Source organism: Trichosurus vulpecula, chromosome 2 (genome assembly GCF_011100635.1).
Source record: "Trichosurus vulpecula isolate mTriVul1 chromosome 2, mTriVul1.pri, whole genome shotgun sequence".
NCBI lineage: Eukaryota > Metazoa > Chordata > Mammalia > Diprotodontia > Phalangeridae > Trichosurus > Trichosurus vulpecula.
The window spans coordinates 23,608,690-23,626,389 of NC_050574.1; the positions used below are offsets into that span (position 1 = coordinate 23,608,690).

Genomic DNA, 17,700 nt, shown 5'->3' on the forward strand with positions numbered 1-17,700 from the left:
GATTCTTGACCTTTTATTTCTCTGTATGAATTTTATCATTTTTCCTAGAATATAAAGCATCCTTTTGGGAGTCTGATACAGCAAACAAGCAACTTAATTTGGTAGTATCATCATTTTTTATTATATTAGCTTGACCTACCCAAGAGAAATGTTTCACCAATTATATAGGTCTGTCTTTATTTCTGCAAAGAATGTTTTATAGTTGGATTCATAGTCTCTGAGTGAATCTCAGTAGATATATTCCCAAATATTTTATAGTTTCTGTGGTTATTTCAAATAGAATTTCTCCTTCTAGCTTTTCCTATTAGGTTTTATTGGTTATGTAAAGGAATGCTGATGATTAAAATGGATTTGCTTTATATTATTTTATAAATAACTGCTGAAGTTGTTAATTATTTCAATTATTCTTATTTTGTTCTCTTGGGTTCTCTAAGAATACCGTTATATCATCTGGAAAACATGTTAATTTTGTTTCCTCTTTGCTTATGATTATTCCATTAATTTCTTGCTTTATTGCTATAGCTAACATTTCTAGTACTATGTTAAATAGGAGTTGTAATTATAGGCACCCCTACTTTACCCTGATCTTATTAGAAATGCTTCTAATGTTTCTTCTTGATTTTGGACGAATATTTTCTATATTAAAGAAAGTCTGTTTATTGTTATTGATTTTAATAGAAATTACTTTTGCATTTTGTCAAAAGCTTTGTTAGCATCTATTGATATAAATTATTTTATTTGTTCCTAGGTTTATTATATTTATATTCTTCCTTAGGTTGAACCAACTCTGCATTACTGGTATAAACCCACTCTAGTCATTGTGCATAGTCTTTCTAATATGTTGTTTTAGCCTATTTGCTAACATTTTATTTAAATTTTTTACATCAGTGTTTATTAGGGATAGTGGTCTAAAGTTTTCTTTCTCTGTTTGGTCTCTCCCTGGTTTAGGCGTCAAGACCATATTTGTATCATAGAAAAAGAGTAGAAGAGTACTTTCCTTTCTTATTATTATAAACAGTTTTAGATTTGGAATTAATTATTCTTTGAATATTTGTGGTAGGATTCACTTGTGAATCCATCTGTCAATTGAATTTTTTTTTCATTTGGGAATTCATTTATGGCTTGTTCACTTTTTTTTCCCCTCTGAAATTAGGTTGAGTAGTTTCTTTTATTAATGTGGATTTTTCTTTTAGTTTTATAAGTATTCCTCTATTTCTTCTAAGTCATCAGTTTTGTTATCATATGATTAGGCAAAATAGTTTTCTGATCTTTTATTTCCTTTTTAATCGGTATAGGTTTTCATTTTTTGATACTGTCAAGATATTAGGAGACACCTTGTTTTCTAGAGCTAAGGCCCATCAAGCAAGCTGTGCCCTGAACTTGGCATAACAACAGTTCTTTGCACTCACCCTCTGGGTTGATTTCACCCTCTGGCAAAATGACATAATTACTGTATTGCTTTGACTAGCACCAGGTGTTCTCTGAGCCTGGACAAGCACCTTCTGTATCTGTGTTCTGGTCATGAAGTTCTACTGTGAATCAAACTTGTCACATTGTTGCTGTCCCCATTGTAAGGGCTACAGCTCACTATGCAACAATTGGTATAAGTATTGAGATTTGGCCACACTAAAGTGCCCACCAGGGGCGGGACTCTGGCTCGTGTGTCTCTGGATCCCCTTCTTTCCTGCAAGCCATTTCCTTCACTTTGAAATTACACTTCTGTTTGATTCCTGACTCTCCTGTCTCTAGCCTGCTCTGTTTAGCTCTGGCCACCCACAGGTTAGAGGCTGATTCCGTCTGGTTGACAATGCAATTTGGTTTTCTTCTCTTTTTAAAAATCAGGGTAGTTGTTTACCTACTTTATTAATTTTTTAAAAGCTCCTAGTTTTATTTATTAATTCTACCCCTCATTTATCTTTTGACTTAATTTTATTAATCTGTTACGTACTTGAAAAGAAAAATAAATGATAAACAATAGACTTGTATTTTCATGTACGGTTCTTTTTCTGTTCTGCTCTGTGTATGAAAATGCATGTTTATTTGGTATTAAATTTGGAATTAAAAAAGCAAGGAAAAAATTATGCTGTCTTTGTTCTTTCTTCTTTGCCCCTGGTTGGGAATGGGTATGGAGAAACCAAATGATATTTTAGAATTCTGTACCTCTAATGGAGATATAAGTCTTAGGTGTTCATAGTCTTTCAGAGATAGTGTCTTCTTGCTGTGGGTCAAAGTGAAATCGTTTCCTCTTCCTCTTTTCTCTAAGTAAGGGTCATTTCATTGGTTTATTATTGAAGCTCTTCTTTTAAATTAAAATGCACACTGGGAAGGTAAAGCTATTCACATTTTTTGTGTGAATAATATCAATCTGATTGCCAGAAGTGGTTAGATGGCCAGTGGATAGAGCTAGGAAAACCTTAAAGCCTTTGGCACAGTGATAGGCACATGGGAAACTCTACTTAAGTGCTTATTCTCTCCTCCCACTCCCAAATTCTTCTGACAGGGATGGAATGAGTTTGGATGGGTGAAGGGGTAGAGAGGAAGGTAACTTTGGAGCATGGAACATCACCTAGGGAGTGTAGGCCTAGGTAGCGGGGCTTTGGGTAGTAGGAGGGCTATAGGAGTGTACAGGGCCCCTCCATGATAGGGAAAATGCCCCAAAGACAAATGACTTGTTTTACAGTTTTACATAGGGCTCTGGTGCCAGGCAGCTACACAGATTGTTTTGTAGTTGTCTTTGGCCCAAGTCTGAGATGAGGTTGTGGAGGTTGGTTGCTGAGGGCCTGTTATTATCAGTCATTTTCCTTATAGGCTTAAATACTCATTGGCAAGACTTAGTTAATTGGAGCTTTTCTGTAGCTTTATTCCATCATTTCACACGTGGGCCTCTCTGTAACATTGCCCCTATACTTAATGCAGTTTTATTAAAAGTACTGCATTAAGGACCCTAGTAAACCTGTGTGAGAACCTAGATTTGTGCATAGATCACTCTCTGCCTTTTGCCTTTTGGAGCTTAGTGCTATATGGATTCATAAATGCAAGTCTGTAGGTTAGTTGACCTAATCGTAATAGTATAATGTAGTGCATATTTATTAGTTAACAAACACTAAGTAAGTGTTCAGACTGTGACTTCTTAATTTCATGTTGCTTCATGAAGTATTTTAATGTTGTAATTACTTATAAGATGAGGTTTCTATGGTAACTTGCTCTCGGCAAGCTCTTTTGATTGGCTGTAGCCAATTCTCTTTCTAGTCAGATTGGGCAGTACAGGAAGTCAGCATGCTTCCCACCAAACTCAGCAGGGCTAGGAGCCTGATAGGTCTTTCATCAGGAAAGACCTCATGGGTTGAGTAATTGTAAATGATGACCTACTGGCTCATTTGGGCGGAGTTGTCCCTGCTACATGCCTTTGCTCTGCTTCCCATTTGGTCTGATAACTTGCACGATGAGGATGGCCTCTCAGCTTTGCAGGTACGATATACTTCTTGGTCGGGGGAGGGGGTGGGGTGAGGTGGAGTGGGTTCTGTCTGGGGGTGGTAGGCCTGCTGGGCCACTTTCAGGAAGTGATGGGTAAGACAAGTAGAGAATGGAAAGTACAGCCCTATACCCTGCCATCAGCGCTCTGCTGGGAACCATGGCAGTTGTGCTCAGGAGCTGGAGGGCCACAGATGCTGACTTCCTGGAACTGGTCCCTATCGACTAAACGCCTTAGACTTGAAGGAAACTGTGGCAGGAAGTGCAACCACACATTGTCTCCTAAGGGCTTGTGAAAGAGAAGCCTGGCACGTTTTCTTATACTTGGAACACAGCGGGCCTGGCACGCTAGACGTGCAGTTTATCATTTTCCCAGCATTGAGATTTCCATGATGCCAGCATGTCTAGTAACTGGGCTTAACATTTAAATAATTGATTACAAATTCAAATATAAGCATAAGACAAAACCATTGAACATACATTGCAATTGTGTACTTGAAAAAAGTGAATTTTAATATCCCAAATGGGAAAATAATAATAATTTAGCTATTACTCTCTGTTTCCTGCAGCTTCCTTTGCCCATTTAACCTCAACTTGTATATATGTTTTCCTTTTATGTAGTCATCAGTCTTTGTACTATTCTTCGAGTTTTACTTAATTTACTTTGTTGTAGTGGCTTGGCAGCCTTGGAACCAGGAAGACTAGATTTCAAGTTAAGTCTCTCACACACTGGCTTTATGACTCTGGGCAAGTCACTTAATTTTCCAGTGCCTCAGGCTTTTTTTTGAAAATAAAAGTTGCAGAGAAGGGTACAACCTGTACTGTTAGAAGCAGTTTCTTCATCTCAAATCCCTTTTATTGATACAATCACAAAGCATCCATTTAGGCCCTGTTCCCTTCCAGATTTCTCTATGTTCTCATAGTTGCTGTTCCTTTTCTAAAAAAAAATTATTTAGTATTTTATTTTTCCCCAGTTACATGTAAAAACAATTTTTAACATTTGTTTTTAAATCTCTGAGTTCCAGATTCTCTCCCTTCTTCCCCCCCCCCGCCCCATTGAGAAGGCAAGAAATTCAACATAGGTTACATGTATAGTCATGTAAAACATTTCCATATTAGTCATGTTGTAAAAGAAAACATAGACCTTCCCCCCAAAAAACCCAACCCTCAAGAAAAATAAAGTAAAAAAAATGTGCTTTGAGCTATACTTGGATACCATCCATTCTTTCCCTGGGGATGGATAGCATTTTTCGTCATAAGTCCTTCAGAGTTGTCTTGGATCATTGTATTGCTGAGAATAGCTAAGTCATTCACAACTGATCATCTTACAACATTGCTGTTACTTTGTACACAGTACATTTCACTTTGTATCAGTTTATGTAAGTCTTTCCAGGTTTTTCTGAGAGCATTCTGCTCATCATTTCTTATAGCACAATAGTATTCCATTATAATCACTTGCCATAATTTGCTCAGCCATTCCTCAATTGATGGACATCCACTGAATTTCCAATTCTTTGCCACCAGAAAAAAGCTGCCATAAATATTTTTCTGCATATACATCCTTTTTTTTTTGTCTCTTTTGGGATACATACCTAGTATTGCTAGGTCAAAGGGTATACAAGGTTTTATAGCTCTTTGGGCGTAGTTCCAAAGTGCTCTATATAATGGTCGATTAGTTCACAATTCCACCAACAGTGCATTAATGTCTCATTTTTCCCACATCCTTTCCAACATTTGACATTTTTGTTTTCTGTCCTATTAGCCAATCTAACAGATGTGAGGTAGTACCTCAGAATTGTTTTTTCTCCAATTGATAGTGAGAGCATTTTTTTCATATGGCTATAGATAGCTTTGATTATTTCATCTGAAAACTCTTCATATCTATTGATCATTTATCAGTTGGAAAATGGCTCTTTTATAAATTTGACCTTCATCACAGAAACTTGCTTCAAAACTTTTCTCACAGTTGTGATTTTTTCAAATAAATTAAGTTTTAGTTTTCAACATTTACTTCCATAAGATTTTGAATTCTAAATTTTCTCCCCCACCCCTCCCCACTAAGATGGAGTGCAATCTGATATAGGCTATACATATACATTCATGTTAAACATTTTCACATTAGTCATGTTATAAAGAAGAATTAGAACCAATGGGAGAAACCACAAGAAAGAAGAAACAAAAAAAAGAGCAAATAGTATGCTTCAATCTGCATTCAGACTCCATAGTTTTTTTTCTGGATGTGGATAGCATTTTCCATCATGAGTCTTTTAGAGTTGACTTAGATCCTTGCATTGCTAAGAAGAGATAAGTCTATCAAAATCAGTCATTGCACAGTGTTGCCGTTACGGTGTACAATGTTCTCCTGGTTCTGCTCACTTCACTCAGCATCGATTCATGTAAGTCTTTCCAGCTTCTTCTGAAGTCTGCCTTTTTCTTTTGGAACAATAATATTCCATTACATTCATATACCACAACTTGTTCAGCCATTCTCCAATTGATGGGCATCTCTTCATTTTCCAATTCTTGGCCACCACAAAAAGAGCTGCTATAAATATTGATGTACATCTGGGTCCTTTTCCCATTTTTATGATCTCTTTGGGATACAGACCTAGAAGTGGTATTGCTGGGTCAAAGGGTTTGCACAGTTTTATAGTCCCTTGGGCATAGTTCCAAATTGTTCTACAGAAAGGTGGGATCACAACCATTCACAAGTTCACAAGTCCACCAACAATACATTAGTGTGCCAATTTTCCCCCATCTTCTCCAACATTTATAATTTTCCTGTTTTGTCATGTTAGCCAATCTGACAGGTGTGAGGTAGTACCTCAGAGTTGTTTTGATTTACATTTCTCTAATCAGTAGTGATTTAGAGCATTTTTTCATATGACTATAGTTATCTTTAATGTCTCCATTTGAAAACTGCCTGTTCATATCCTTTGACCCACAGTTATGATTGCCAAATGTATTTTCCTCCATCCTATTCCCCCCATTTATTCTATTCTCTCTCCTCTTGCCCTGTCCCTCCTCAAAAGTGTTTTATTTCTTACTACTCCCTTGCCCAGACTGCCCTTCCCTTCTATCAATGCCCCCCCCCCCCACCTTCTCTTATCCCCTTCCCCTTCTGCTTTCCTGCAGGGTAAGATAGATTTTTATACCCAATTGAATAAGTATGTTATTCCCTCTTTGAGCCAATTTTGATGAGAATAAAGTTCGTTTACTCCCCCTCACTGCCCCCTTCTTCCCCTCCACTATAAAAGCTTTTTCTTGCCTCTTACATGTGAGATAATTTAGCCCATTCTACCTCTCCCTTCTCTTTTTCAATACATTACTCTCTCATCCCTTAATTTTATTTTTTTTAAGATAATCCCTTCATATTCAACTCACACCTGTTGCCTTCAGTCTATGTATACTTCTTCTAACTGCCCTAATAATGAGAAAGGTCTTATGAGTTACAAGTATCATCTTCCCATGTAAGAATGTAAACAGTTTGGCCTCATTAAGTCCCTTATGACTTCCCTTTCCTGTTTCCCTTTTTATGCTTCTCTTGAGTCTTGTATTTGAAAGTCAGATTTTCTATTCAGCTTTGTCTTTTCATCAAGAATGCTTGAAGGGGGGTGGAGCCAAGATGGCGGCTGGAAAGCAGGGACTTGCATGAGCTCCCCACCACATCCCTCCAAAAACCTATAAAAAATGGCTCTGAACAAATTCTAGAACTGCAGAACCCACAAAATAGCAGAGGGAAGTAGAGATCCAGCCCAGGACAGCCTGGATGGTCGCTGGATGAGGTCTATCACGCATGGAGTGGAGGGGAGCAGAGCTCAGCGTAGGAGGCAGCAGGACCAGCCAGACCAGGAGCCGGGCAGAACAGGCCCTAGCACCCTGAATCAGTGAACTGCGGCAGTTACCAGACTTCTCAACCCACAGACACCAAAGACAACAGAAGGTTAGTGGGAAAAGCTGCGGGGGACAGAGTTAGCAGTTTGGCCACCGCCCCAGGGGCAGCAGGGGAGGTGCAGCTACAGAACTACAGCTGCAGTTACTTCCGGCCCCAGGCCCACGTGGTGGGAGGAATTAAGTGGCAGATCAGAGCAGGGGTGAAGAGCCTGCTGAAGATTTGCGTCAGGTCCGGGATGGTGGTTCTTGAGGAAGGAGGAGTGCTGGGGTGGCAGAGCCGGCTATATAGAAAAAGCTCTGAAATCAACGGCGCATCCCCTCAAGCTTGGAACAAAGTACTCTTTGCTCTACAAGCAGTCATACCCTGTCGAAAAACTCAAGGGTTAGGTAAGTTGGCTGGGAACATGGCCAGGCAGCGAAAACACACTCAGATTCAGTCTCAGACTTTGGAATCTTTCTTTGGTGACAAAGAAGGCCAAAACACACGGCCTGAAGAAGTCAACAAAGTGCAAGAGCCTACACCAAAAGCCTCCAAGAAAAACGTGAACTGGTCTCAGGCCATGGAAGAGCTCAAAAAGGAGTTGGAAAAGCAATTTAGAGAAGTAGAGGAAAAATTGGGATGAGAAATGAGAATGATGCAAGAAAACCATGAAAAACAAGTCAATGACTTGCTAAAGGAGACCCCAAAAAATACTGAAAAAAATATAGAAGAAAACAACACTTTAAAAAATAGACTAATTCAAATGGCAAAAGAGCTCCAAAAAGCCAATGAGGAGAAGGATGGTCCAATGAGGAGGTCCAAAAGACCACTGAAGAAAATACTACCTTAAAAATGAGATTGGAGCAAGTGGAAGCTAGTGACTTGATGAGAAATCAAGATATTATAAAACAGATCCAAAGGAATGAAAAAATGGAAGACAATGTGAAATATCTCATTGGAAAAACCACTGACCTAGAAAATAGATCCAGGAGAGATAATTTAAAAATTATTGGACTACCTGAAAGCCATGATCAAAAAAAGAGCCTAGATATCATCTTTCAAGAAATTATCAAGGAGAATTGCCCTGATATTCTAGAGCCAGAGGGTAAAATAGAAATTGAAAGAATCCACAGATCGCCTCCTCAAATAGATCCCAAAAAGAAAACTCCTAGGAACATTGTTGCCAAATTCCAGAGCTCCCAGGTCAAGGAGAAAATACTGCAAGCAGCCAGAAAGAAACAATTTGGATATTGTGGAAAAATAATCAGGATAACACAGGATCTGGCAGCTTCCAAGGGACCGAAGGGCTTAGAATACGATATTCCGGAGGTCAATGGAGCTAGAATTAAAACCAAGAATCACCTACCCAGCAAAACTGAGTATCATGCTCCAAGGTAAAATATGGACTTTCAATAAAATAGAGGACTTTCAAGCTTTCTCAGTGAAAAGACCAGAGCTGAATAGAAAATTTGATTTTCAAACACAAGAATCAAGAGAAGCATGAAAAGGTAAACAAGAAAGAGAAATCATAAGGGACTTACTAAAGTTGAACTGCTTTGTTTACACTCCTACATAGAAAGATGATGTGTATGATTCATGAGACCTCAATATCATAGTAGCTGAAAGGAATATGCATATATATATATATGTGTGTGTGTATATACATATATATATATACATATGTGTGTGTCTATGTAGGTATATATATATATACACACACAAAGGGCACAGGGTGAGTTGAATATGAAGGGATGATATCTAATAAAATAAAATCAATTTAAGGGATAAGAGAGGAATATATTGAGAGAGGGAGAAAGGGAGAGATAGAATGGGGTAAATTATCTCACATAAAAGTGGCAAGAAAAAGTGGTTCTGTAGGAAGGGAAGAGGGGGCAGGTGAGGGGGAATGAGTAATCTCATCGAATTTGACCTGAGGAGGGAATACCATACACACTGAACTGGGTATCTTACCCCACAGGAAAGAAGGAGGAAGAAGATAAAAAAGGGGGGATCATAGGGAGGGCAGACGGGGGAGGAGGTAATCAAAAATAAACACTTTTGAAAAGGGACAGGGTCAAGGGAGAAAATTCAATAAAGGGGGATAGGTTAGGAAGGAGCAAAACATAGTTAATCTTTCACAAAATGAGTATTGTGGAAGGGTTTTACATGATGATATGCATGTGGGCTATGTTGAATTGCTTGCCTTCTTAGGGAGGGTGGGTGGGGAGGGAAGAGGGGAGAGAATTTGGAACTCAAAGTTTTAAAAACACGTTCAAAAACAACAACAACAAAAAAAAGTTTTTGCATGCAACTAGAAAATAAGATACACAGGCAGTGGGGCATAGAAATTTATCTTGCCCTACAAGAGAAGAAGGGAAAGGGGGATGGGAGGGGAGTGGGGTGACAGATGAGAGGGCTGACTGGGGAACAGGGCAACCAGAATATACACCATCTTGGAGTGGGGGAGGGTAGAAATGGGGAAAAAATTTGTAATTCAAACTTTTGTGAAAATCAATGCTGAAAACTAAATATATTAAATAAATTTTTTAAAAAAAGAATGCTTGAAAGTCCTCGATTTCATTGAATCTTTATCCCCCCCCCCCCCCCCCCCCGCCAAGGATTGTGTACTTAGTTTTGCTGAGTAGGCGTAATGGTAGTTCCTTTGCCTTCAGAGTATCATATTCCGTCCAAGCCCTCTGATCCTTTAATGTTCTACACCTTGTGTTCTAAATGTTCTAATGTTCTAAATCTTATGTTATCTTGACTGTGGCTCCATGCTCTTTATCAAGTTATCTTTTATTTTCATGTTCCATAGATTATTCAACTATTTTCCCAATTGCTGAACATGTATGTTCTTCTGACTTTAACACCATGCTAGCAGTCATCAAATATTTGAAGGGCTGACATGGGGAAGACAAATTAGTCGTGCTCTCCTTGACTTCCACTAGTGGGTGAAAGTTCAGAGTTAGATTTGAAAGTGATAGAATTAAAAATCTTAAAAATGAGAGCTGCGGAAATGTGGTTTAGGGTACGGCTGGAGGATGGGGATTCCCCCTCGTCAGAAGGCATTTTTGTCTCACTCTGGCTTGGATTGGCGGCTTCTGAGATCCCTTCTCACATGAACATGCTGTAAAATAGTGCTCCTCCAGCATTCCCTCTGAACTTTCTCTCCCAGCCACCTTTTGTATGTACTGTCTGGGTGATAGATAAGATAGGCAGTTGATTACTTTTCCCCCTCAGCCTTCTGTCATCTCAAAGTATGAGGCTGGGCTTCTTTTCACAGTTTCCTTCAAGTTTAATGTGCTCAGTTAGAACCCTGAGGGTTGAGGTTTCTAATACAAACTCCCATCCTGTATGCTTCTCCCCCTCTACCAGTATAAATCAAACAGTGGACATCAGTTAGCTTTTCTGAAGGGATATTTACCCAGGAATCTAGCAAGGACACAATATTAACAAATTTCCTCTAAAATGGAGTGCTAAGACTACCTTTCTTCTCTCCTAGAGTCCCCACTAAATTTGCTTTTTGGTGTAGTGTTAGTGATTGATGCAGAGTTCCCTTGTTCCTAGTCCCTAGTTCCTTGGCTGATGGGTCTGCCTTTGCCAGGCTGAATCATGTGGGCTCATCTTTGGGGCTGACTCCTACCAGACTTGGCTATTGCTGCTACTGGCTCTGGTTTGCTCAGGGGGCTTCTGATGGCCATTCTGGCCTTTTGAAGCTCGCAAGGCCGTAACCTGTTTTATTCTGTCTTTGGATACTTATTTACCCAAGATCAGGAAAGAATAAACACAAAAGCAGGTATCATGTGCTCAGGGCCACATGCTATGATTTCTTAGGGTCCAGGTGCCTTTGATTCTCTTTAACTTGTATCATTCAATAGTGGGCCCATGTTTTCTGCTAGATTTAGATTTGGAACAAAAGGTGCCCCTGCAGTTGTTTAGTTACGAAAGTACCTTCTCCAGCTCTCACAAAGATCAGCAGGTGGTTGAGGTGCAGAGCCAGCAGGTGTTTTGTGGTACACTAGGCCAGAAGGAACAAACACTTCACTTTGCCAGGGGCCCCCAACATTCCCAAGTACAGCCTGAACCACATTAAAATGTAATTGGAAAATATTTAACCAAAAAATACAGTAAAATGTAAGTAGTGTTAATAATGGCCACTGTTTCTATTTGAGTTTAATATGGTCACTCTAGGGAATTGAATTCATTATACTCAGCCAGGGATTTAAGGGATTATGGTTAGGCTTCAGTTTATGTTCTGTGTAGCTATTCCTGCCGGAAAACTGGCATTTAATATTTGCCTTACCTCATTGAATACTTTTGACAGTCATGCTCCCTCCTACTTTTTCCAGCCTGCTCCCCAGATAAATGGGTATTGGAGTCAGAGGACCTAGATTTGAATCCTGGCTCTGCTCTCTGAGCCTCTGTAAAATTACTCTAGATGGTTCCCGAAGTCAGTGATCTATGAACTCTCTTTTCTAGTGAAACTGGCCTTTGTATTACCCTCTGAACACTTCTTGAACATTCCTCTGTCAGAGTCTTGGTTAATAGTATTTCCTTTCCAAGAATGAGATCTCCCTTTCTCTTCAGTCCTGTTCCTAATTTTTCCAGGCCAGCTCATGTCACTTTTTTCAAAACTCTCCCCCGGCCCAGCCCAAGATAGCCCATCCCTCCATCATAAGGCTCTTAGTATAATCTTAGAATTGTAAAATGGCTAGAGATCCCCACCTCTCCCTCCCTCTCCCTCCCTCTCTCCCCCTCTCTCCCCCTCTCTCCCCCTCTCTCCCCCTCTCTCCCTCTCTCTCCTCCTCTCTCCTCCCCCACCCCCTTTCTCCAGCCTCTGGAAAGTACAATGACTTAAGGTGACCCAGGAAGTTAGGAACAGAGTCAGGCTCCAAATCTCTTTGACTCCCAGGCCCATATTCTTAGTCCTGTGCTCTGCAGCTTCTCTTATTGGCTTATCTTATCTGTATGGCACTTCTGGATAGAGTTCTGGACTTCCTTGCATTGTTAGCCATCTTTTCTGTGCATTGTTAGCACCTGGAGGGGAGGAATGGTATTTGAATGAGGAACTGAACATCCAGTTTCTTTCTTGAATTATCTGCCCGCAGTTCATTGAACCCTAATTTGGCTTTCTGGCTGTGATATTCATTGGCTAATGGAATGTAAAGCCTTCCTGGAACTGTTCATTTTCCATATAGCTTTGTGGGTGGGCATTTTTCTGGTTGACTGCTCTGTTGGGGCCATTGCGCAGGCCTAGAGTCCTTATGAGAAGTATAGCAAGACCTTCCTGCCTCTAAGAAATGGGGAGCCCTGAAAAGATTCTCTATAAAAGAGGTAATTTTTAGCTAGCATGTAAGACCTCTCTAAATTTGTACCTATACCTTCCTCTTCTAACAGTTATTTTAGCTGCGGCTGTTGTAAAGAGGAAACAAAACAAAACAAAAAGCCCCAACCTACTCCTGGTTACCATGGATTTCACCCAGCAATGTTTTAATTTTAGTGCTGGCATTTTCATGTCAGAGTCAGAAATATTGGCTGCGATCCTAGTCAGCTCCCTGTTCATGTTCTTGCCTATGGGGGCAGGACTACAGGGTCCCGCCTCTCCTAGCTCTCGTTGCTGGTGGTAAAGTCTCATCTGATGATTTTCAGCTTAAAGCTTCCTCTACATCTTGTAGGCACTAGGCCTAAGTTGAAGTCACCCAGTGCTTTGGACATGGAATGGGTCTTGGACCCATGCTTTCATTGGTATAAGGGGCTTCTGGGAGGGAAACTCCCTTGACCAGTGCAGGTCTGAACTTCCTTCGCAATTCAGCCCCAGAAGAGGCCCTGGAAAGTTGAGTGACCTGCCCAGAGGTGGGAACTGTATCTCCCGGCTTTTCTGACTCCTGAAGCTGGTTTCCAATTCTTTGTCTCTAGCCGCCTAGCATGTAATAAGTGCTCTAAAATGTTTGTTTGTTGAATTGGTGTGGGGAAACTTCACTGGACTTGGAGTTAGGAGATCTGGATTCAAATTACATTTCCTAGCTGCGCCACTTTGGGCAAACTACAGAATCTTTAACTTATCCATAAGAAGGGCTACCGGATAATAATACTTGCTCTTGCGATTATGAAGAAAGTGCTTTGTAAGCCTTAAAACTCTGTAGAAATATTGAGTGAAACAGTTGGAAAAAGTGTTCATTGTATGGTCTAGATGGTAAGAGACATGAAGATTCAGAGAGGAGAAGGATGAGAATGGGTTGGAATCATCAGAGAGTGTTTCATGGGCTCGCTTGCTTTAGGAAAGCTCATTTTAGTTGGAATCCATCCGTTCTTAGTCTAATAAATGTGCCTGGGTTGAGCACTTATTAAACTTTTCGAGAGAAGGGAGAAGAACAAGGGAGTAGCACATATGTAAAGTCAAATGTGGGGTGTGTTTATTGGAGCAAATGCCACATATTGGGAACGAAAAGGAATTTAAATAGTCACCCGGGCTACCTTCTTGATTTAATTTTATTTTAAAAATTAATTTTGTCAATGTCCTTTGTCCTCACCTTAGTCATCTATTTCACACCCCTCCCCTCCCACTCTTCCTTGTATGTCACAAGGAAAAACATTTGAGCCCCGTGACTTGGTGCAGCGGCCCCGTCTGGCAGCAGACGCAGGCTTCTCGCTAGTCTCCCACCTTGGTGCCCAGAGGAGGGAGGCATCTTTTCCTTGTCTGTTCTTGTGGCCTGGTATTGGTTTTTCAGTTATTCAGAGTTCCTTTTAGTGAGCCTCTTTTTACATTGTTGTCGTCATTTTATATGTTGTAAATTTTGGTCCTGCTTGGTTTATACATCAATTCATGTAAGTCTGCAGCTTGCACTATATGCCAATGTGACATGTAATGTTGCTCTGAATTTTTTAAGCATTCCGTTTCATTCTTGTGCCATAGCTACTCCAGCTATGTTTCTAGTTCTTGGCTATCACAAAATGTGCTGCTATTCATATTCTGGTATATACTAGATTTTTGTTTCTTTTTTTTAAACCTTTTTTATTTTGGGGGGCAATTGGGGTTAACTGACTTGCCCAGGGTCCCACAGCTAGTAAATGTCTGAGGCTGGATTTGAACTCAGGTCCTCCTGACTCCAGGGCACGTACTGTATCTACTGTGCCACTCAGCTGACCCAGAGCTTTGTCTCTGACTTTGACCTCCTTGGGGCATATGTCAGTAGTGTACTCAAGATTTTTGGACCCAGTTTTATAAGTAGGGTTATGTTAACTTGTCTAGGGTCAGGTAAATAAGCAGAAGTAGGATTTGAATTCAGCATTTCTTACCTTATTTTTTTTTTGAGGGGGGAAGGCAGGGTAATTGGGGTTAAGTGACTTGCCCAAGGTCACACAGCTAGTAAGTGTGTCAAGTGTCTGAGGCTGGATTTGAACTCAGGTCCTCCTGACTCCGCTCTATTCACTGCTCCACCTAGCTGCCCCAAGCATTCTTTATCACATTCTACGAGCAGGCCCGTATAGCCTAAGCAGCAAAGCTAACCTAGCATCCAAGGCTTACTTGTAGCCCAAAGAATTGGGCCCCCAGAATGTCGGGTGACAGCTGTTGGCTCATATATGGGGGGATTGGGGAGGAGGAGAAGCTGTAAGTTTTGGGGGTGATGGTGGCAGTGCCGAGTAGGATCAGGATGAGGTGGGGGGTCATGCCTGGGTTAGATGTAGTGGAAGTCTGAATTAGAGCAACCCAAGTGACCCTTTGGAGAAGTGGGCAGATATGATTATTCTAGCCTCATTATTGAGAAGGAGGCTAATCAAATGAAACACTTAGCAGGAAATTGCCAGGCATTGATGATTTTGCCCAAGGTATAGTAACCAGTGATTTCCAAATGGGAATTTTGGACTTCTAGGGATTGGATTGGGCTTCCACACTGCTGACCATTTAGTGGTTTTGCCTAGATGGTAGGACCAGAGCGTTGGAGCTGGCAGGGACCTCAGGGATGATCTAGTCTTACTGATGGGGAAACAGGCCTGGGAAGGCAAAGTGACTTGTGCCCAAGGTTACACAGGGAGTAAACATTCAAGTCAGGATTTGAACACAGGTCCTTTGACTCCAGAGCCAGGGCCTCTTTTGTTCTTTTCTCCCCATCTTTGTAGTAGGGGTTAGTGAGGGATCTTCGTTTCCCCAACCTTTGGGGCTTGTCAGCTTTAAAATCTTCCATCAGGAAGTGACTTAGCTCTCCCTTCTTTGAAAGGAAAGCTGCTTCAAGGGGCCTGGGGTTAAGGAAGAGAGCCAAGAACTTTGGTCAGCCATCCCCACTGGCTTTATCCTGTTTGTGGTGAAGTCTGAGAGGGGATGAACTCTCACTGACTTGCTTCCAGTTTGGAAAGTCAGGGCTGCCTGAGCTTGGGATTGCTGATCGCTAAGGGGATGAAGCCATTGCTTTAGGTTATTTCAGGACTAACTGAATTGTACTTTGTCATACTTGAGGTAGAATGTTGGCATGCCCTTGCAGCCTCAGATCTATGACCCCAGACTGCTTCTCTCTGACTTTGAAATATGCCTTTGCCATCAAGGATACATTGCAGTACCCCTGAAAGGCTGAGGATCCAAGGCTGTCCCAGGCTTACAGGAGACTGTCCCTTTTCTGTTGCACTGCTCCCTCCTGCGGGAAGAGAAGGAATAGCAGTGATTGGTCTGAGGCCTGCCAGTCTATCTTTTTTTTTTTTTTTAACCAGCTTTGTTAAGCTGGGGAGGCACTCACCTGTTCTTAATATTTCCTTTTCCTCCTTCTAGGAGTGGAGTTAAGGCTGTTTTTCTTTTTCGCTTGTGGCAGCTGGACATTCTGCGTGCCTGGAGCTTATTTCTAATATCTAAACCCTATCAGAGATTTCACCTCTGCTATGTTCTGCCCACAGGATAATGCGCCCAGATGACGCCAACATTGCAGGCAATGTCCATGGAGGGACGATTTTGAAAATGATTGAAGAGGCTGGGGCTATCATCAGTACACGACACTGTAACAGCCAGAAAGGAGTAAGTATTTGGTGGGTCATCTGTCCCCTGGGCCCTTGCGCATATTACTGTCATCCCCAATCAGGAAACAAATTTCAATGTAGTGTCTCTGACACTGTAATTGAGTGGCTTTTTCCTTCCTTTTTTCCTAGCCTCTTGGGGTCTTCTGCAAGCCCTGTTCACTGTTAAGAGGCCTTTGGCAGCGTCCTCCTCAGCAGGAGGCACTTGGCCTCAGTGGAACTGTGGTGGGGAAGAAGCTCTGTTCTTAGAAGAAAATGGAGGAGAAAGCAAAAGAAGAATGAAGTTTATTATCTATTGTTTTAGAGCAGGGGATTCTTATCCTGGGGTGTCTGAACTTGTCTTTAAAAAAAAAACCCACAGTATTGCAATATAATTGGTTTCCTTTTCATTCTTCTATATTTGATTTTATGTATGTAAAAACAAGTATTCTGAGAAGGGGCCATAAGCTATCAAAGGGGCTCATGACATAGCAACATTGAAAAAGTTCTGAACCCCTCTTTTTGAATACCTGGAGCCATGTTTGCCATTACTATTAGTCAAGAGAACTATGTGACTCTTAGATGCTCTGGGAATTCTAGTCTATATATGTGTGTGTATGTGTATATACACATATTATACATAAAATATATACATATAAAATATATATGTATACAGACAGTTCTCACTTTACTTAAATTCTCATCAACAAATTCACATAAAGAATCCTGAAAGAAATCTGCATTCCAAAAAAAAATTACAAGAATTGCTTATGCAAAGCAGACGCTGTGTGAGAAGATGAGTAAATGATGGGGGGAAGCTGAGAAGCATCTCTAAGTCACTTCCTGTGTGTCTGCAGACAGTAAGTGATCCTGTATCTCTCCCTGTAGTGATCCTCATATTTTCACCATGCCTGGCAGCAAATGTGTTCTTGAGGGGAAAAGTGAACTATGTTATAAGCATAAGTGAATAGACTTGGAAATGGAAATAAAGAGAATTAGAAAATATGGAAGAGGCTAAACTTGTCATTGATAACACATAAACTTAGTCTTCTGACTGTCAACCCCATAGTGAAGGATGCTACCCAGATAAGGGAGCACGGAAAAGGCAGTGCTGGCGTGAAGTTGACTTACCTGTTGAAACAAAGAGAAGGTGCTATTCTACAGATGAGACACTATTAGCTAATAGTGGATAGAAGCCCAAACTTGGAAGAATACTCCTTTAAACTTGATGACAATTCAGGCCAAGGTTCATGGCTTCTTTGAAGATTTCAAGGTGAAGTACCCTGAAGGAATACAGGTATTTATAGCAGGCTGTTTTTGGTTTGCACAATTTCAGAGTCATGCAGGATTTCATAATGTGCAAGTGTTAGGAGAGGCTG

General features: G+C 40.8%; 1 protein-coding gene across 5 annotated transcripts in view; it reads left to right on the forward strand.

Annotated features, from left to right (window-relative positions):
• ACOT7 (acyl-CoA thioesterase 7) overlaps positions 1–17,700 on the forward strand; it is a 176,305-nt gene that overhangs the window by 23,936 nt on the left and 134,669 nt on the right. For 4 of the 5 annotated variants that reach the window (XM_036744361.1, XM_036744360.1, XM_036744363.1 and 1 more), the window contains exon 2: positions 16,226–16,343. In XM_036744361.1, the coding sequence (XP_036600256.1) occupies positions 16,226–16,343 (118 nt within the window). Of the gene's footprint in view, positions 1–3,426; positions 3,469–16,225; positions 16,344–17,700 lie in introns of those variants that run through there. The other variant, XM_036744362.1, reaches the window with a different exon arrangement.